The 20,217-nt window shown below is 30.9% G+C and overlaps 1 protein-coding gene and 1 non-coding gene across 2 annotated transcripts in view; one reads left to right on the forward strand and one right to left on the reverse strand.

The window, feature by feature from the left end:
* The first annotated feature begins 2,386 nt into the window (after positions 1-2,386).
* Positions 2,387-20,217, forward strand: part of LOC107364777 (NT-3 growth factor receptor-like) — a 41,670-nt gene continuing 23,839 nt past the window's right edge. The window contains exons 1-2 of the mRNA XM_015932210.3: positions 2,387-2,719; positions 13,431-13,559. Of these exons, the coding sequence (XP_015787696.1) occupies positions 2,623-2,719; positions 13,431-13,559 (226 nt within the window). The 5' untranslated portion in view covers positions 2,387-2,622. The remainder of the gene's footprint in view (positions 2,720-13,430; positions 13,560-20,217) is intronic.
* On the reverse strand, positions 16,047-16,119 carry TRNAV-AAC (transfer RNA valine (anticodon AAC)). Its single transcript has one exon. It is a non-coding gene; the product is annotated as a tRNA-Val (tRNA).

Consider the following 20,217-nt stretch of genomic DNA (forward strand, 5'->3'; position numbering starts at 1 on the left):
CAAGTCAATTTATTTCTTCTCTCTAATTCTAGGTCAGAAAATCAGTTAAGTGTATAACCAGGAAGGAAAACTGAGTATCAATCACTACTAAACTGTGATTTTTGGATTATTCCTGTGTGTATTGCTGACGACGATTGTACAGTTACATTGTATTTAATTTACCATTGGATTTACATTGACCAAAGGCCATTTTGGAAACTAATATCAATAACTGAGACTTGAATGTTATCCTTTTGAGGATTTGTCATATTTACATTGCAATATTGTCCTGATTGTTGCAAGTCTGTCATCAAACATAATCAACATTTCAAAATATGCATTATCACTTCGTGCATTTATTGTCTACTTTCCTAGATTATCACATCATCAAACATACTCAGTCCAGAGACTTTTTCAGTCAACCTTTGACTGTGCTTCAAACAATTGTTACCAATTGGAGTCGATGGATGAATATAAATCAACTGAGAATCAAGGGATTTGTTTGCAAGTGAAAATGTTTAACCAAACCAAACCAGCCAGTCAACCAACAAGGAACAAAACAAATTTATCCGTTATTTATATTGGATTGTAATCAATCAAAATGGCAAAGCCTAGGATAGCAAAAGCATGGAAACCTTTAATTATAAAACTGAGAATTGAAGCAACTATTGAAGGAAAATTAGAACACCAAGAGAATAATCTGAATTGATGTCCTCAAGCTATATTTGTCAATTTCAATTACCTGGATCTGATGGCAAATCTTGTGATTAACCCAAATTTACTGTAAGCTGATACCATTTAACCAGATGAAAACCAAAAGAAACGCCCAAAGCTTCCAAAAATACTGACAATTTAAAATTTAAATATTAAAAGTTTAAATGTTATTTAAATACAAATTTAATCTAATTTCTCGAAAAACAAACAGCTTTGTATCAATACTGTCAGACTGAAATTGATAGACAGTACAGACTCTTTGTATAAGTACTCTCCAATGGAAATGCTTAAATGGCTAAAATAACAACAAAGTAGATCAACACAATTTTACAATTATGATTGTTTCAAAATAGGAGCCAATTTAATAGCACTTAAAACAGTAAATTTGTTGATAAACCTCACTTTGAAGGGCATAAATTGTAATTAGCTACAAAAAATCACGTAAAGCTGTTAGTTTAAAGAGTAGATGAACTGAAACAATTGCAAGAAGGTACAAAAGGTTGAAGTGGCTCATGTAATTTACACTCCAAGTACATTATTACATAAATTTGCTTAAAATTTAATCATATTACCAACAGATTACTTGATTATAATGAAAACAGATCAAAATTATAGTCCAACTTAAACACTGGCAGCGAAAACTAAACATTGTTTCAAAATATCAAAACAAATCAGCAATAACATGAGACAGTTACATAAAGCTGGTTAACAAGATATACTGGTATTATTAAATATTATTGATACAAGTTAATTGCGCCAATACCATAAATTAAGACTAATCATACATTGAAATACAAATGATTAATGTTACTAAAAGACTAAAACTGATAAGTCAAGTAAATGTGTAACATGATACAACAACAACCCAAACAAAATCGGGTTAAAGCAACCCAAAAACATCAGGTTTACTGGAAAAAAAACAGCTTTAAACCAGAAAAGGATAAAAACAAAACTCAAGGCCTAATGATTTAGCTAATGACCAAAATGATTTAAAAACAAGAAGTATTTAGAGTCTTAATAATAACAGTTGACCAATCAATGTTACCAATCAACAATCCTATTTATACATTGATATTTATTGAGTAAATGAATGAAATTTGAGCCAATTTAAAGTGATGACCGTTTTGATGAAGAGTCACTTGAAGAATCAGTGTAAATCCTTGATCAATCAATTGAACCAATTGACTAGAGTCAAGGATTGACAGGTTAATTAAATGAACCTTGCCTTAAATGTCCAAATCAACCACTCAGCTAACCAAACAATCGGTTAAGCTTTCCCTTTGAAACCCAAAAATAGAGATGAAAGGTTAATATGAAGAGCCAATTGTCATTGGCAGTGTTTAAGATTATGATAATAAATACAATTATGAATGTGATAAAGGCAGTCTCTGTAAATGGTAAAGACATTCATGAACGAAAGGAGAAGAAGAAAAAGGAAAAATGAAAACTCGATTTGAAATGAACATTCAGATGTATTGATAAACAAGGGCAAAATGGGAGGACAAGAAGATGCAATACTTACGATTGATAAAAAAAAGCATAATGACAATAATCATTCAATTGTGATTGATGTTAAAAGGCAGTAAAATAATGATGAATAAGAAGAGTAGATAAATTCAGATGCTGAATCACGCATGAATCCTGAGACTCACTTTTCCAGTGAACAAGAAAAATATCTCGAGATTTGTTCATTCCCAGTTTGGTTAAACCAATCAATTGTATCAAGTGATGATTTTTTTCTTGCAAAAAGCATCATTCCAACTCTGATGAAAATCGTTCCAACATCATAATCACAACAATAAACAATTTGAATGGAAACAAAATTAGACAAAATTTTTGTTGAAAAGTGAAACTGAAAAAAGTGTCATCAAAGTGCAAACCTTGTCATGTTTAACAATTGAAATCATTGACTAATCATCACCATTAACCATGGATTTAACTTCATTACAAGCAATCAATGGAAGTGATTCAATCGGGTTCAACTTCAACAACCTGGAAAGTCCAATAGCTTATAATCACTACAGAGGTAAGAAGAGTTCAATGGAAACATTAAACCAAAAACTTCTTTTTCTGGTTTCTTACAAAGATGAAAAAAAAGCAAATCAATTTAATCATAATCACTTGAAATGTCCATTTAATCGAGTCATGATAAATGTGATTCATTGAAATGAAAAGCAAACAAAAATTGTGCTCAAAGTGTAATCAATCAAACATTATTTTTTCACCTCATTTAAAGATATGATGAAAGGTTTCATGCGCTTTTAAATCAACTGTCATTGTCAGATCTTACTTTTATCAAGAGCATTTCATGATCCAAACCTCATTTTTCCCCTCAATCAAAAGAGTTATTTAATTGACAGTTTTAATCAGCTTCTCATGTAACTATTAGCTGAATTATTCCTGACATTCCCTGTCACTCCCTGCACCATTCATTCAAATTTTTTCCCCATAAAAATCACAATTCTATTCGTTGAAACTCTTGGTGAAATGAAAGTCTTTTACAAATAATCTGTGAAATTTGAGGGAAATAATCGTCCATTGAGAAATCGAACCTTTGATTCCTTTTTTTGTCATAAACAGATGTTAAATGTGAGGATAAACATTCCCAATCTAATGAGAAAAATGTTGATTAACATTGAAGGGAAGACATTTATTAATGATATCATTGTCATCAAAGTCAACATGAACACCTTTAATGTGATTATCAGTTTATTCATTAATATTTAACAATTGTACAAATCTGATTCAAATGAACCAATGAATAAATTTACATTTGTCAACAATATTGTCATTTGTTGAAAAAACGAGTGAAAAGGAAAGAAAAAAGTTGACAATGAAAATGTTGAGCACACAGAATGAAAGATTTTTCATAGTCGATGAACAATTAATAAGTATTGATGAGACCTTCAGTCCACTTTTAGAGATGGCAACACCTGATTAACTTAATCTGACCGCTGCTGAGTTCATCAATAATTTTCATTATTATTTATGTTTGTGCTTGAGCTTGAAGAGAATCAATCTTTAACTGAATCACTTCAATTATTCATCTAATTATTGTTAATAATGTTTTCCTTTCTTCATCACACTTCAGGTTACACTTGGAGTTTATTATTAATGGTAAAGTTATTTATAGTCCATTAGATTAATCAACTGGGAAAGTTGAGTTTCCAGTTTGTGTGGTAAAATATTGAAAATTACATTGAGATTTACATTTAATTTGAATACATTTTTGTCGCTCAATCAAACCATCAACATTCAACTAATGGAAATTTAATTAAAAGAATTACTCAATTTCATGTTTAAATGAATTTGCTTTTCAAATAATTAAGAGATTTCCAAGTAAATGTTTACAGTTGGTTGAATGTTAAACATATTTAAACAGATTACAAAGGTAAATGTTCAAGAGTCATAAACTTGTAACATCTTTGTATCTAACACCTTTCATAGTCCAATATTTCCTTCCTCTTGAGATTGTTCAATGGAAATTGAATATTTGGAAAACTTCATGGACTGAGGTTGAAAATGGTTCAAAAATCTGAAACTCAAATTGTGACCATAAATGTTAATCTGAGCCAAAAGATGAACATGAGTCTACAGCAGCTTTTTAAAGCGTAAACACTTTTTAGATCCTGACCTTTCAATCGTTTGATAAGCTGGATTTTTCATCGATAATTGCTGTACAACTAAAGTTTCTGGTTGACTTTGAAATCAATTCGTATTCCTCGAGTTTAGTGGGAAAAACAATTAAAAACTGTAAATAACAAGTCAAATTGAAAGCTGAACCCAAAGGTGAATGTCTATGTTTTGATCAAAAGGATTGGATCATTATGCTAATTGTGGTTGAAACTTAACTGAACTGAGATCGAAGACGGAGATTGAAGCCACGAGAGAATCAGTTTTATGTATCGATATATGAGGTAACCTTTAGTCTAGACCAGACCTTTTCCCATGAAGTAGGAAGCATTTCTTGTAGGTGTTATTGAAAAATGAGAAAAAAATTGTGGATAAACAGGCGACAAGAAAGGAAAACATTGAATAATAATTCAATATCAAAGCTTTAATTTGTTTTCGCCAACATAAGTTTACATTTTAAAGCACTAAACAAGGCTTGTTTCAAAGTTATCGTTGATTCCAAATGGCAATAAATTGATAAATTGTTCATGACGGTTCATCATAACCATTAAATTGAATTAATACCTTTGAAAGCTATAAAAATTCATAGATAACAAAAAAAGAGTAAAAAAACTAATTTCCAGTTTCCAAGAATCTATTAGTTGATCAAATTATTGTGTCATGAAAATTTCCACCTACAAATGATGGAACCAACTTGAACAATGAACAATCACAGATTTGTAACAATCGGTTACAGCAAAGCAAAGGTTTATCAAGAAAAATTGCAATCCTTGACTCGATATCAAACTTTGAATCAACTTTGAATAAATCAGTGAAACTGAGATGAATTCAAGTCAAATTATCACGATTTAACGATAAAATTGAAAAGAATCTTTTCCATTCAATCGTTCAGTTTCTCTGCTGTCCTCATCATTACCTTTTTTATGTGCAACCAAAGCGTATTATTTATTGCATTACGAAAAGACTGGAAATAATTCAATGTTCAACAATGAATATCGAAAAAAAGAGCCCTGAAATGAATGAAAATGGAATGAATGATAGGAGAAAATTGAAAGCATAAAACATCTTTATTCATCTTCTCATCACTTGGACTTTTGCACCATGAAAAATGTCAACTTTTGAAAGAAATTGGAAACTGAATGTTGATCAAAAAAATAGTTTTCGTCTTGATCTAGTCAATGGTTAGAGAATGATAAATTTGACCATTTCATTTCCAATCTTGAATAGTCATTCGAACCTGTTCAACATTTTCTGTGAAATAACTCTTGTCTTTGAGGCAATTTCAACCAAATTTAATCAATTCAATGATAAAGAAGCGCAATTTTCCAATCAAACAATTTATTGATTGAAGATGGAAAATTGTCACTCCCAGTAATTTCATTGTGATAAAAGAGCGTGTTTACAGGGAGGAAATGAAAGGAAAGAAAAGAGTAGAAAAGATGCTTTAAAGGTTAACTGTTTATATTGAAAGAGAACCCTGAACACTCATGAAAAGATAAACAAAGTTGAACCTAAATTTAGAACCAAACTTGACCCGTTTAACATAAAGATTCATAACTAATTAGGGATTCAATTCATGAAGGTTGTAAAATCTGTAAACAAGACCTTTTTATTGCTCTTTTCAAACCTTACAATTTACTGCATGATCAGTTCATCTTAATGAAAGTAAAATGTCAAAAAGTCTCAAAGTCTTTAGCCTTTCACTCAAAGACTTATAATGAAAAGAGTCTTTTAGATTCAATTTGGAGACATCGTTTTCAGATCTTTTAATAATAATGTTCAACTTTGGTGATAAAAATCACCTTGAAAGAAATTAAATATTCAAAGATATGCATAAAGATATAAATCATCCAACAATAAACCATAACATCATTAAACTAAAATATTATTAGGTTGTCCAAAACAAAATGAGATTTTCGGATGAAACGGGATTTTCGTCTTGCTTCAGCTTCAACTTTATGCTCCAGGACTTCAACTCCTCAAAACAATCATTGATTAAGCGAATTCTTAATACCAATAACTTTATAAAAACTAGAATCTTTCAGCAATTAAACTTTACTCTGAAATCAAGTTTAAACTCTCCCAACGCTTTAAGTAACCGTGTTGTATCAGTCAATCTCAGTCAGAGTCCAAAAGATCTGAATGTGCCTCATTTTATCAGCGAGTTTTACTGATGCTGTTAGCCCAAGTATTCAACTTGAACCAATAATTGTATGGTTTGGTCAAGTTTAAATTTGACCTTCTATGACCCTCAGAACATGGATCTGAAAATTGAAAGAAAAGTTGATGGAGCAATGGTTGAGAAGCAGACAAAGACCACAAAAGTAGACAATAAAATTCATTTTTAATGATTTCTTTTCATTCAGCTTTATCTCGGTGCAAACTGAACTCAAAGCTACTTCAAGTATCCTCATGTTAGGTTTGTAGTGCAAAACAATAACAAAATTTCTTTAACTCAACGAATGTATTCATAATATCTGATTCAAAAGTAGGAAAAAAAAAAAGAAAACAAAGAAGAATGAAAATGAATAACAAAAAGATTAAGTGATCAGCATTTCATGCTCAAGTTACTATGGAAAGAAGCAAAATTTTAAAGAATAGGAAAACTGATAACCCAATGTTGAACATTTGATTTTTTGCCTCTTTTCCACTTAGCATTTCATCTTTAACTTTTTCACTTTTCAGAATGATTACGATTTTATCAAGAAAACGAAAATTCTGTACAAGTTTTCATTTTTTGCCAACAGAAAAAAAATGATAACCATTATCATTATTCAAGTTTAACTTGAAATATCAACAAAGCTAAATGAGATTCATTATCGTTCATAATCTTCACTAGAAATGAAATCAAATTGATCAGATTAGTTGAAGGAAGGAAATGAAGGAGAAGAAGAAGAAAAAACTAATAAACTTTTTAGATCAAAACTGGGAGGGAAAAGAATAATAATTTCAAGAATTTGCTCATTAAATCGAATTCTTCGTTTTCTCTTTTCATCATTTTTCACCTTCATGACATTAATTAACTTCATGGTAATTACTTGGAATGGGGAGAGACTTTTCAATGTTTCTGATTGATATTAAATTCCAATGATAATGCTGGGAGTGAAAAATGTTTTACGATTAGAGATTCAAATGAAGCAGAACTCATCATGGTTGGATTCATGAAACTGAACCTGGTTTGGTTGATGGAAAAAATGATGGACAAAAAAATTTCAACATGAAAAAGAAAAAGAAAAGAAATGAAAATGGAAAAATCCATTTTTCTTGAACACTATTAACTGATAAAATTGAATTTTATCCTTCATGATTTTGTCACCTGAACCCATGTGTTGACCCATGTAATGGATTCAATGTGACTTGAAAATCAACAGATAAGCTGAAATGGATGAAAATGAACTTTTCTCGTTAAAACCAGATAACAAGTTTTTTTTCCAACTTGTTCAATATTTCATTCGAGATTTATTCAACTTCGAATAACAATTGAAAATAATCGTTGAAGGTAAACATTGGTTGAGTAACGAAAAGAAAAGATGTTTAAATGCAATTTTTTCCATCAACATTTTTCTTCGTTCCAATTGTTTTCTTCTTCTTTCATAAAATTACCTTTTCATATCGTACTGTGAAAACTTTTTTCCGAACTTTTTTTCATACAAACTTGAATTATCAGCAAGAATAAAATGATAACAGAAAGAGGTAAAACAATTCTCATTGGTAAACTTGATTAATGTCCAATGATAACAGTTTCAGTCTTTGCCTGGAGTCAATATCTTGCATCTTTCAGTTTATTTCAATTTCATTTTCGCGGATCTTCATTCTCATGGCCTTTGGAAGATTGTTCAACAAGGAAAATATTTATGTAAACTTGTTAGGCTGGGCGTTTGTAAATATCAAAACATGAAAACAAAACTTTTAAACGAATTTACGAAAACAAAAAATGCAATTTCGCAATTTTCGATTCTTTTTTCATTTTTCAGTTTCATGTTTCATCTGAAGAATTAAAACGAAAGAATATGATGACAAAGCTTTAATATCGTGCAAAAATTATGCTATCTAACGTGGGATTAATGTTAGAATTGATAATTTAAGGGCGAATGAACTTTCTCCTGTTACTCTTGATCCTCAAATCTTGCCCATTGACGAGAGATCTGATTAAATGGCTTGTAAACTGTACAGCTTTAATGACCGATGGATTTTAAACGTATCAGTAGCAGGGAATTTTTTGATTAAGGTAGATTTTCATTGAGAAATTAATCAAGATTCAATATTGAGTTCCAGTAAATTTCATTTTCATCGTTAAAATTCATAATATTACATTTATTGCATGTAATACACTTCTAATTTCGGGCTGCAGAGATCGGATAACACACAGATAGCATTTGCGTTTATATTAGGGGGTCATACGCAAATTGCAACAAATTTCAGCTGGAGTGTGGAAATCAGTCCCAAGAGATTCTTTATTTTTATTTTTATTTTCTACATTAAGAAGGAAAAAATAAAACAGATGAAGTTTTAGCAAACGATATTAGTAATAGTAGTAAAAAAGAGTACGTTTCAAGTCAAAACGAAAATACTGGGACAGGTCTTATTGTCCACTCTGGGACAATGTCTTGGTCTGGGACAAACAAATTGTCACCTCTGGAACAAAAATTGATTAATTTTAACGCGTGTTAAGCTTTCTCACGCTTAGCTAAACTTAAAATTGACAGTTTTTTTCATTGAATAAAAGAAACAAAATGATCAAAATTAAATGAAATTTATTCATTGGTATTAATTTTCTAGTCCAAGACTAAGAATTGACTATTTTTGTGAAATAGCCGCAAATGAAGGCATCTAAGACAAGAATTGATCAAACAAGATTTTGGAGATACTTGAGGTATAATAATATGAATATTTCCAATTGAAAATTTGTCCTCGAAATGACGCGTACAACCATCTATCAAAATATAGTTGTCGATATTCAAAAAGGCAGCAATGATGAACAAATTTACTACATAATCCATGAAAATGTTGAGCATGTTCCAACCAAGTAAGAAATATTTCAAAAGCCTGTTGATCAAAACCCAGTATAACTTCCGTTTCTGCAATGGACCATGGCTTATCAATTTTTCAAAATAAGGTATTCTAAGAATTAGTTTTTTACTAATGTGAAGCTTCATTGAGCGATTCACAATTGTAAGTTGGTCAAGTGTTTCAGTTTTGAATGAAGACATAATGTTGGTTGTTGGAATTGGAATCGGATGCTTCAGCTTAAAGGAGTTGTTTCTGCCGCAAGCTTTCTTCTTCTGTTGCCCAATTCACGTTTGCTTGGTTTGGCAGGATAGGATCATGAATGTTGTTAAAATGTTCAGGATGAGCAAGATTAACTGAACTGAGATTGTTTTAGACTCAATATACCGGCGTTTTTTTTCATTTAAGCCTTCTTGCAGGCATAACGGTTAGTGCTACGGACCTTAAACATGAACCATGAGCTCAGTCAAATTAATCAACCATAAATTCTAACGCTCAAGGTTATTCAAGGTCAATTCTTCATTTGACCTCTAATTGACATTGGAATGTCATTTTTGAACCCGAAAATTTTTCTGACCCGATAATGTTACATATTCATAGAGTATACTCGCTAAAGGATATGTGTTATTACATACCATCCAGTTAATCAACTGTATTTAGAAAAAATGCATTGATCTTGCCAATGGTAAGAATTATGAAAACGTGACTAACATTATCGGGTCAGAAAAATTGCGGTTTCAAAAAATGACCTTTCAATGTCAATTAGAGGTCAAATAAAGAATTGACCTTGAATAACCTTGAGCGTTCGAAATTATGGTTGTTCAATCTGACTGAGCTCGTGGTTCAAGTCTGAGGTCCGTGCCACTAACCGTTCGTGAGTTATGCCTGCAAGAAGCCGTGAAATGAAAAAAGCCCAGTATTCTTCTTCAGTTACTTTTGTTTATGAGTTAAACCAAAAATTTGCTGTAATCTCATCGAGAGCCTAATATAACCCTTTTATCTTCCTTCTCGGAAAATCCCATGCCCCTAAGCTCTGCCACTTCTCGAGAAATTAACCATTGAACTTTTCTAGCATCATTTTCAATCACAATTTTTAAGTCTTTCTAGTTCAGACCAATTAATATCAATTATTATGTTAGAATATTTAGAAGGCGAAATTAAATAGAATAAATTGTTTAAAGTTTATTTTCTCATGGAACCATGAAAAAGAATTGAAATGAAAAATATTTACCAAATAATGGATTATAATTGATAACCTTTACCTTTCCAAGTAAAACGCATAAAGTCTTGAATCTTGTTTCACTCCAAGTTTCCATAAAGTAACTCATCATTATCAAGGGAATGAACAAGTTTTTAATGTGATGTTGATTCCAATGGCAATTTAAATAACAGTAAATGTTGAGCCAGTTGAACCATTTTATTTGCGGTAAAATTTCTTCCCCTTTCATGTTATAAATTACGTGGTTAAGAGAAGGGATAACAGAAGAAAGAGTGAAAAAAGCTTTCAAATTAAATTCCCTGTAGTACAAAATGAATAGTTAAATTTACCATGAAACTTTAGTTAACAATTTTTCCATTTAAATTATCAAGTTTCAGTGTTTACCAAAAGACAAGTCAATGAACAATACAAAGTAAAAGAGAAACAAAAAAAAATCTTTTCATGCTTCTATCGACTTGAATCAATGAATAAAAGTCTATAAATAGTTGATCACATTTAAATATCAATATTTGTCATTTGATTCCTTATCAATCCCGATCCATTCAATGAGCAATTCAATTTCAACCTTTTCAGTTTTCCTCGAGAAAATGTTTTTTCCATTCAATTGCAAAGTTAACAGTCAATTGTAATACATTGTTTCCATTCAAATAAACACTATTCATTATCCATTGAAACCTCTGCACTTCTAAGTCAACCCATTCCAGTCAACCTAAGCAAACATAAGCTGTAAGCAGTTCGCACCAGTTCAACACTTAATATCAATTGTTTGACCAATATTTTGTACCAAACTTGTTCACTCCATTCCCTTTGATCTAGGCTTTACCTGTAACATACTGAAACAAGGACAAAAATTCAATGAAGAATGATCTAGTTTTGTTGTTTGGAAAAGCGTAATAAGCCATTTTCATTGCATTTTCAGCATCAATTGTCTTGGATAACTTTCTGTCTGGATTTGTTTACCTGAATGATATTGTCTTTCGTAGCTTTTAGTCATCAATTCAAGAGCAATGCACACCATTGAAATCAGAATCAAATTTTGTACCTTTTCATGATTTTCAACAAAATCTAATTTCGAGGAAAGACCTTTATCCTTGCAAAAAGGTTTGTCAACTCGATTACTTTACTTTGCATTGTTTGTGCTTAAAAATTGATCTCACATCAAGTCTGTCAAACATAAGGGTTGCTTCAATTTTTCGGTCAAATATTTTCTTTGCTTCTCTCTTCAGACTCAAAGACTTGAGAAAATACAGGAATTCAGTGTATCAGGAATATTCAATATTGGATTTCATTTGTTGAAAGTCAAATTACAAGTCAGTTTCGATTGAAAAGCTGATCAAGTGTGATATTGATCTCCATGTGAATTTAGTCAAGATTGAACATTAACATTCTTTATTATTAAAAGGCGAAAAGACAATTGACCGAAATTCCAGTTTCATTTGAAATATGAAATGTTCATCTTGAAATTGCTTCCGATTATTGAGAAATAGTTCTTCTCATTTGTTTTCATTACATTTATACCAACATTATTGATTGGAAAGAATTGAGTTTCAGGTTGAAATTGATGATAAAAAAAGTTTCAGTGTTCATAACCATGAAATTGGCGGAGAAATAAAATGTTTTTCTTCAAATTTGATTTCTTTCCAATCAAAGGTAAACCAAAGTTGAGCTTATTAAAAAAGATCAAAATCAAAACCAGAAAACCCATTTTTAGTAACTTTTCCCATTTCAATTCACTGTGTGATGCAACAAAAAATATGCTTGTTAATATTGTCGACTGAAAGAGGATTTAAAATTCATAATTTTATTTGTTTTTTTCAATCAAAGTTGGAAAGTGATATTGATGAGTGACAAGTGTTATTTCAATATCAATGCTTTGGTCAATGATTTGGTCAGTAAAAGATGATATGGAAGAATGAAAATGTTGGTTGAAACACATTTTACAAAATGATACAGAGTTTCATTTTCTTGTAAATTTTCTCTTATTCCTGAACATTACTCAACATTGATTTACTGTTGAACACTTTTCGATATTTCATCATTAAATTTAACGCCAAGAAAAGTGATACAACTTTTCTGAATAATGTATGAAAGTCGGAAATTCCGGATTTCTACAGAACATTTTCCATCAAATTTCACATCAAGTAACTTTTCAAGAAAAGGATAAATTCTGACAGTTGTTTTGCTATCACATGCATTGGCCAAAGTTGTAAATCATTTCTTTTGTTGTTCAGCTCAATAAGGAATGGAAAACATTGAGAACTTTTTTGTATCGACTTACAGAACTTTCGAGTTTGTCTTTTGAAAAATAAATGAAAAAAGTTTAGTCGAAGTCAATTTACTAACATTTCTTTGACTTCTATTTAGACTAAAGTTTAGCTCTTTGACTTTAAGATTCAATTAAACTTTACCTTTTCATTGAGAAATTGACCTTTTCGAATTTTTTGGCAAAAAATTTCTCTCGACTCATTTTCAACTTTGCTATTCACCATCATCATCACCACTTGATAATGAATCACTTGGCAACTCTTTATTTCCCTGAACAATGTTTCCACTTTGATGTTCTGATTGTGAAACGGAAGTGAAGCTTGGATGAAGCTCTTCCTTTTCCATTGAAGATAAAAAGATGAAACAATAATTCATAGATTGTACGGTAATGAACCGGAAGAAACTCATTTAATACCAAACAAAATCATTTACAGTTATCAATGAATCAAGGTTTATCATGCCATTCAATGGAATGAGCTCATTTCTTACCACTAAGTGGGCAAATGAGACGCCAAGTGAATCCATCAAAGGTTCACCCATTTTCATCTCAAGCAACATTCAAACGACTCATCAACTTGGACTATTAAATGACTTTGTCTTTTCCCTTCTCTAGATGAATGCAGTCTCAGGCCGTGTGGACCAGAGGCAGGCTGCTTAAACACAAACCAGGGCCATCAATGCATTTGTACCCACGACTTGCGTCCCGAAGACCCTATCTTAGGATGTGACCGAGGCAAACAAGGTGAGTCGAGTTGCATTCAAATCATCTAAGAGACAATTGAAATCGTTTATTTAATGAGACAATCTGTAAACTGTTTGAGAATTGTTTTTGACTCGCAAATTGTGAATGTCTTTTGAAAGTATTCAGTGAAAAATTGTGAGAAACCAATTCTGTTCTTGGCTCAATCTAAGCATGGTTAAGCTTCTTAAGCGCTTTTGGTTGGTGGATTAAACAAGTGAAAAAAGTGTCGATATTGATTTTGGTTGAGTGAATCTTTAAAGAAAGATAAATCTAGGGAAACTTGGAATGAAATAAATGGCTTTAATCGCCTGAATAATCATTGTTGCCATCTAATCATTTGATTATTTTGCATGAGAAAAAATCGTTTACAACTAATCACTTTTTCCAATCAACAGTTGAATGTGCAATTTTGATTGTTGCACAGATTAAATGGAGTTAAATGATTAATCTTTATATCAACAGATTTGTTCATTTGCTTACTCGGCAATTCTCAACTAATCTAATAGCTAAACCATAGTAACAGTCGAGATTAAGGATAAAACGGAATCAACTTATGAAAGGATCAAGTTGATTAAATTGTTAGTTAATAAAGAATGAAAATTTAATCCAATAGTCAATCTAATCAACCCTGAATAATGATGAATATTGAACATGAAAAATTATCGACTTGAGCTTTTGCCATAACAAGGATTGGAGCACAAAAAACGTTGAATTTGATTAATGAAGCAAAAAACAAGTTAATTACTTTGAGTGAAAATTTTTCAAACATTGACTCGACAAAAAACAAGATGAATGGATAAAGTTCAATCTATCGATTCAATTGTATAGTAAAAGTTACTAAAAACTTGTCTTCTTTTCGTTACTCAATCGACTCTGATTCATTGAAACCAACAATGGAAGCAAACTAAATGTTAACAAAGATGCTTTAGATTTTGAAACTTCTGAATGCTGAATAGAGAAATTCAAGGAAACTGGATTCTTCGTATTGACTGATAAACAGTAAAAAAGGCTAATTTTGCTGACTTTACGTGAAGTTCAACTTATGGAATCAACTTGGGACTTTTATCAAAGAAATTGTTTTTCAGATCAAAATTATTTCTCTCAATTGTTGATTTTCAGATTTCATTCAGTTCAATAGTAAAGTTGAATCTTTTTCTTCTCTAGTTGCTTTGGACTAAACTTTGATGTATTACTAATGCAAGTGTCAATGGAGTGAACTTTTTTTGTTTATTCAGTGTGAGTTTGATAAATTGTTGTAATAATATTTGTTGTCAAAATTGAAATTTAATTTCATCCAGGAAGCAATAGTAAATAACATTTGTAACAAGTTCATGATTGATGCTAATTCAAGTTGAATTGTTTTTTAATGAGATGAAGGTTGATGAAATATTGGCCTAATTGTGTAACTGTCAAAATAAATATTCATTGTTATAATGGAAGGTTGAATTGCAATGGTTTTGTATCAACTTGTTTTGATTTAAGCAATTATAAAGGGTGTTCAATATAATTTGTTCCAAACTGGTGGAGCTTAAATGAAGATAATCACAATCAAGACATGATAACCAGAGTAATATTTTACCTTTCATCCTTTACCTCTGTTATTGTGATGTTACACAAGTTATCTTTCTTATCATATTTTGATTGTGATTATCATAATTTAAGCTCCACCAGTTTGAAACGAATTATATTGAACACCCTTTAGTTAATCAGTCAATTGCTAATTGACTTTTTGAAGCGTTTCAAAGTTTTTGCCCTTCTTATGAAAGCAATTTGTAAACGGTCTAGACATTAATAGAAATGTATTTCAATAAACTCAGTCAACTCGACAAGGTTAATGATGTTGCCTTAAGTCAACTTTTAATTGGTAAAATATGTAATAAAGGGTGTAACGCGTAAGAAGTGAAAATTATCTTAGTTTGATAAGAATGAAGATGAAGATGACAATGATTAGAATGTCCAGTTTGTGTCTTCTTCTCTTTCTGTCACATTCTTATCATTGTCATCTTCATCTTCATTCTTATCAAATAAGATAATTTTCACTTCTTACGCGTTACACCCTTTAGTAAGGCATGAATTGTAATCAAAATAAACCGAGACAAACACTAATTAATAAAAGATCTTAAGCCTTGGCAAAAACTATCAAAGTCTCGGAATAAGCAGAGTCAAAATCCGATTTGCCTCAATCGTTGAAATAGAGATGCACTTTTCGGGAATATTTTGTGCAAAAATAAGTCAGTTTCAATGAAAAATTGTCCAGTTATGGCCTTAAGTAGACAAGAGCTTCAAATCTAATTTTGCTTTTCGTCAGTGAAAATGTGTTGCAAACTTTGAAAAGTACAAGTATGAAAAACTAGTTTCAAGAAAATGGAAAATTTAAAATGAGCGCTTATTTTTCAAGTTGCCTGCTTAATCCAAATCCAGTTTCGCGGTGATCGGAAGGTTCACAAACAGCCGCCTTAAACTGACCTTCGTGATGCAAAAGTTAACTGTCCTCGCCAGGTCTCGAACCTGGGACCTTCTGCGTGTTAAGCAGATGTGATAACCACTACACTACGAGGACTTGATGTTTACTTAATTTTCATTAAAGATATTAATCATGAGATAAGAGTCTTGAATCACAAGTTTTGAGATTAAACAGGTTTAACGTGAGCGTCAGTATTTCAAACGAATTAATCTGATTTAAAAAAAATTGGATCATTTAGAAAAGATGAATGACTGAATCAAAGCAACGTTTATCATGAAGCACTTTTTTCTTCATTTACTGGTCTCGATATTGTTCAATTAATGCAAAATAAACCGATAATACTTTAACCTTTTTCAAATTAATCAAAATGCTCTTTCATTCAGCAAACTCAAATCCATATTAAACTGCAAAATTAACATGATACATTGTGAGATGCCAAGTTGCCTTAATACGGGCAAAGATTTGAAGTAATAATTATTTGGCCATTTGTTAGGCTCATCAAATTGGCAACATCAACAGTCATTAATTGTAAATAAAGTATAACAATAATGAGACGTTATTAGTCGGGAACAATAATTAGTTGTAAATTGAGTATAATCAATTCAAGAGTCAACCCATCATCAATGTTAATTACCTTGTTAAGGTTTATTCAAATGAAGCCTAGTTTTTCCTCGTATTTCTTTTCATGTTGCATCTTGATTCTTTTAAATTGTTTTCCAGTCTAATTGATTACATTATACATTAAGCAAGGTTAATAATTTAACATAAAACTCTCATCATGTAATTATGGAATCACTAATCTCTATTATTATCATGAACCAATGAGGATGAACTGATGGAAACAAAAAAAAGGCGAAGAAAAAACGTTTTCAAATCCACAAAACTTAAACAAAATAGTTTACCATTAATTTACCAAATGAGAAGACAATTTGAATGAACAAATTGAAATACATTAGCTGATCGAGGTAAACAGTTGATCGAACCCAATGTGAATGTGAATCAATCAGTCTTTGTACAAGTTGAACCAATCTCAATGTTTCAATTGATTTGGTGAAACGAACAAAAAAAACATGATTCATTCCAACAATGAGAAACACTTTTGTCTTCAAACCTTTTTGCACCTGTAACACATTGAACACAGCAAACAAAAACAAGATTCAAAAGCCTTTTCATGATAAACAAAACTGGAAAAACATTTGTCTTCATTGTTGCTCGATAATCGAGGTTAGATTAAAGCAAAATGTTCATGTTGCTCTGGTCATTGTTTAACCCATTAACGTAATGGATAACAGATACGGAGATTAACCAAGTCAACTGGGAGTGAATTGATAATTGCTTGTTATGTGAAACAAGAATGGTTGACATTTCAAAACTTGCCAAGTTTCATTTTTGGTTAAAAAATCAGAACTTTTCTTTTCTTTTTATATTCAAATTTGAGCTCGAGTTCATCAAGCCTTTTCTAGTTCAAATTTCAATGAAATTGAAAACAGATTGAAAATTCAATCTTGAAATAGGCATAGAAATAGATTATGGCAAAGAATAGCAATATTTCAATCATGGTAATTTGAATCATTGAAAGAGCAAAAGTTCTAAACATTTCTTTTGTTCAACCAACACACAAAAATTAAGCTTTTCAACTTTTCCTTTTCGTTGATTGACTAAAGTTTCACCAAATTAATTTATTATTTCGAAACTATTTTCAGTTTTCATTTCAAAATATTTCAGTTAAGTCAATGAAATCTGATCAACAAAAGTTTTTCAACTTTGATTGAAATGATAATCTTGCAAAATGATTCCAAAAGTGGACAGAAAATGAAAATTTTGAAACTCTGAAAAGGTGATGAAACTCGAAGCAACACGATCCGTCAAAGGTGTTCTTGAAACGCTCTTGACTTTAATCAAAACAGTTACTTGTATTCAGTTGATAGTTGCCTGTTAATCTGGTTAAAGTTTTCATTTTCTGCCGTTCTACAGATTTCTTGTCATCATGTTCGAGATGAAAGTATTTCAAGTGAAATTCAGTGACACTTTGTCATCATCAATATCACTTGATTCAATGAGATTGAATAGCTTGAAAACCATGAAACAAACATACGCTTGGCATTCATTCGTCAGTCATGGAACAATAAAAGTTTCATTTTCTTTTCAACATCAACTTTTATTGAACATTATTAAACTCTTCATTTTCACATTTTTATCTTCAAAGTATCACTGAGTTTATCGATTTGAAAAATGATTTACAATGTTTGTTTCGTTGTTGCTTCTTGCACAAGAAAACTTTTTCTTCTTCTTTTTCTTGAAACTTTTTACTCTTTTATTGTTCAATTTTCATGCTCTTTGACTGCTGATCACAAGACTATTGAATAAGTAGCTTCATCAAATGAACCATGAATTGAAATCGTATCTCTCTAATAACATTAACTTCCAAAGAATCTTGATGGAAGGAGAAAAAAGTTTCGTTTCGTTGCAAAAGAGAAACAATTTTCTTCTTTCATCTGATCAACCTTGAGGCTCTTTACAAAATGCACTTGAATTGGTTGAAAAGGTACGATGATGAATCGAAATTGATATACTCAGAACTTCCAGGTAATCACACTTTCAACTCATCTTTCCATTGAAGAATTGGTACGAAGATAAGAAGAAAAACTGTTCAGTTTCCATCGTTATCTTTCATGTTCAATTTCCATGTCCATTCAATGAAGTGTGGCAATGATCAGCATAAGAAAATGAAAGCTAAAGATTTCCTTATTAAATAATTAATTTCAACAGATTCTTGAGTTATTCATCAATAGCATCATCATTAGAAGATACAAAAAAGACTAAACTCTCTGATCTATGAATATTGCCTTTTCTGGCAACTTAAATATCCGATAATGGTTCAAATGTTATTCGCGAAAAGTAATTCTTGGATAAATATTAACTGTTATAAGGTGCTTAAAGTTTCCATTTATTGCTAATCAATATCAAACACTTTGCTCCACATTTTATCACTTTTACCATTGGTAAACCTTGTCAATATACTTGAACCTTTCAATGGACGACGAAAAATAAAGTAAACATAAAAGTTGCGATCGATAAAATTTTCAAACAAAGTCAACCTTTTGCCTCACTTACTAAGGTTGTAGCTGTGGGTTAAGCTTTTATACAGTCTCGGCCTCTTTTCAACGTATCACGAACGTGACTTTACAGTATTTTCCAATCAATTCACATATTGATGGAAATGGAAAGTTGATCAAGTTCAAGTTTATACAATGAAAATTTATATAAGTTCACATCGACTTTGAAAAGGAAAGTTGAACACGAAAATAAAATAAACAAAATTTACTGTAAATAAAGGTAGGCAACATGCTCATTGGCAACCTAGATGGTTGATGCTTTAGGTTAGAGAGCCACAGTGTGTGAGCCTCTTAAAATCGTGACTTGACTTACAAAAGTAAAGTTTTTATCAACTAAACTTTGCTTCATTTTCAAAACGCATTTCAAGTTTTTATTTGAAGATTATGATGGAACCACAATAATTTAGTTTGTAAATGACTCAGAATTTGAATTAGCCACAATTTTGACCAATATCATCTGGCCCAACCGAGAAAGTTGAAGCTTTAAGTTGCAATCTTATTGACATTCACTCTATTTAAAGCGACAGACAGACTGTTTGGAGTGCATTCAGATTTACAACAATTAATAATTATTGATAATTTGAGTTGACATTCAAATATTTGAGACTGCCAAGGTTTATCGTAAAGATTGTTTGAACCAAATCAGAAGCATATTGAGATGACATTGAGACTGTTATAGCCGGAAATTATTCATCAAAATAATTTCCTGGTCAATATTGCTAATCTTTTTTCTGATTTTTTCTGTTTTTTCCTTCCATGTATGTTGTTGTCACAAAATTTTGCACCACTCATTAATGTCTGTGATTTAGCTTCCTTTTAGTATGGAACAGAAAGCTCAAATCCAAGATTATCAGCAGAAAAATAAAACAGCTTCTTTTTTCGTTCCTTAAGCTTCCTTGTTCCTGGTTTGATCTGAACCAGTCAAGCATATTATACAGTTTTGCTTCCAACTACGCATTTATTTCAGCATTTAAGCTTAATCAGCAAACGATTTGTTTCCAAAATAAGAACTGCTACGAAATCGTTTAGCAAAAATAAGCGAAAAACTAATTCCAATAAAATCGAGAAACCAAGTTGA

Source organism: Tetranychus urticae, chromosome 3 (assembly GCF_039701765.1).
Source record: "Tetranychus urticae isolate SD_2017Ah chromosome 3, NJAU_TeUrti_SD_1.0, whole genome shotgun sequence".
Classification (NCBI taxonomy): domain Eukaryota; kingdom Metazoa; phylum Arthropoda; class Arachnida; order Trombidiformes; family Tetranychidae; genus Tetranychus; species Tetranychus urticae.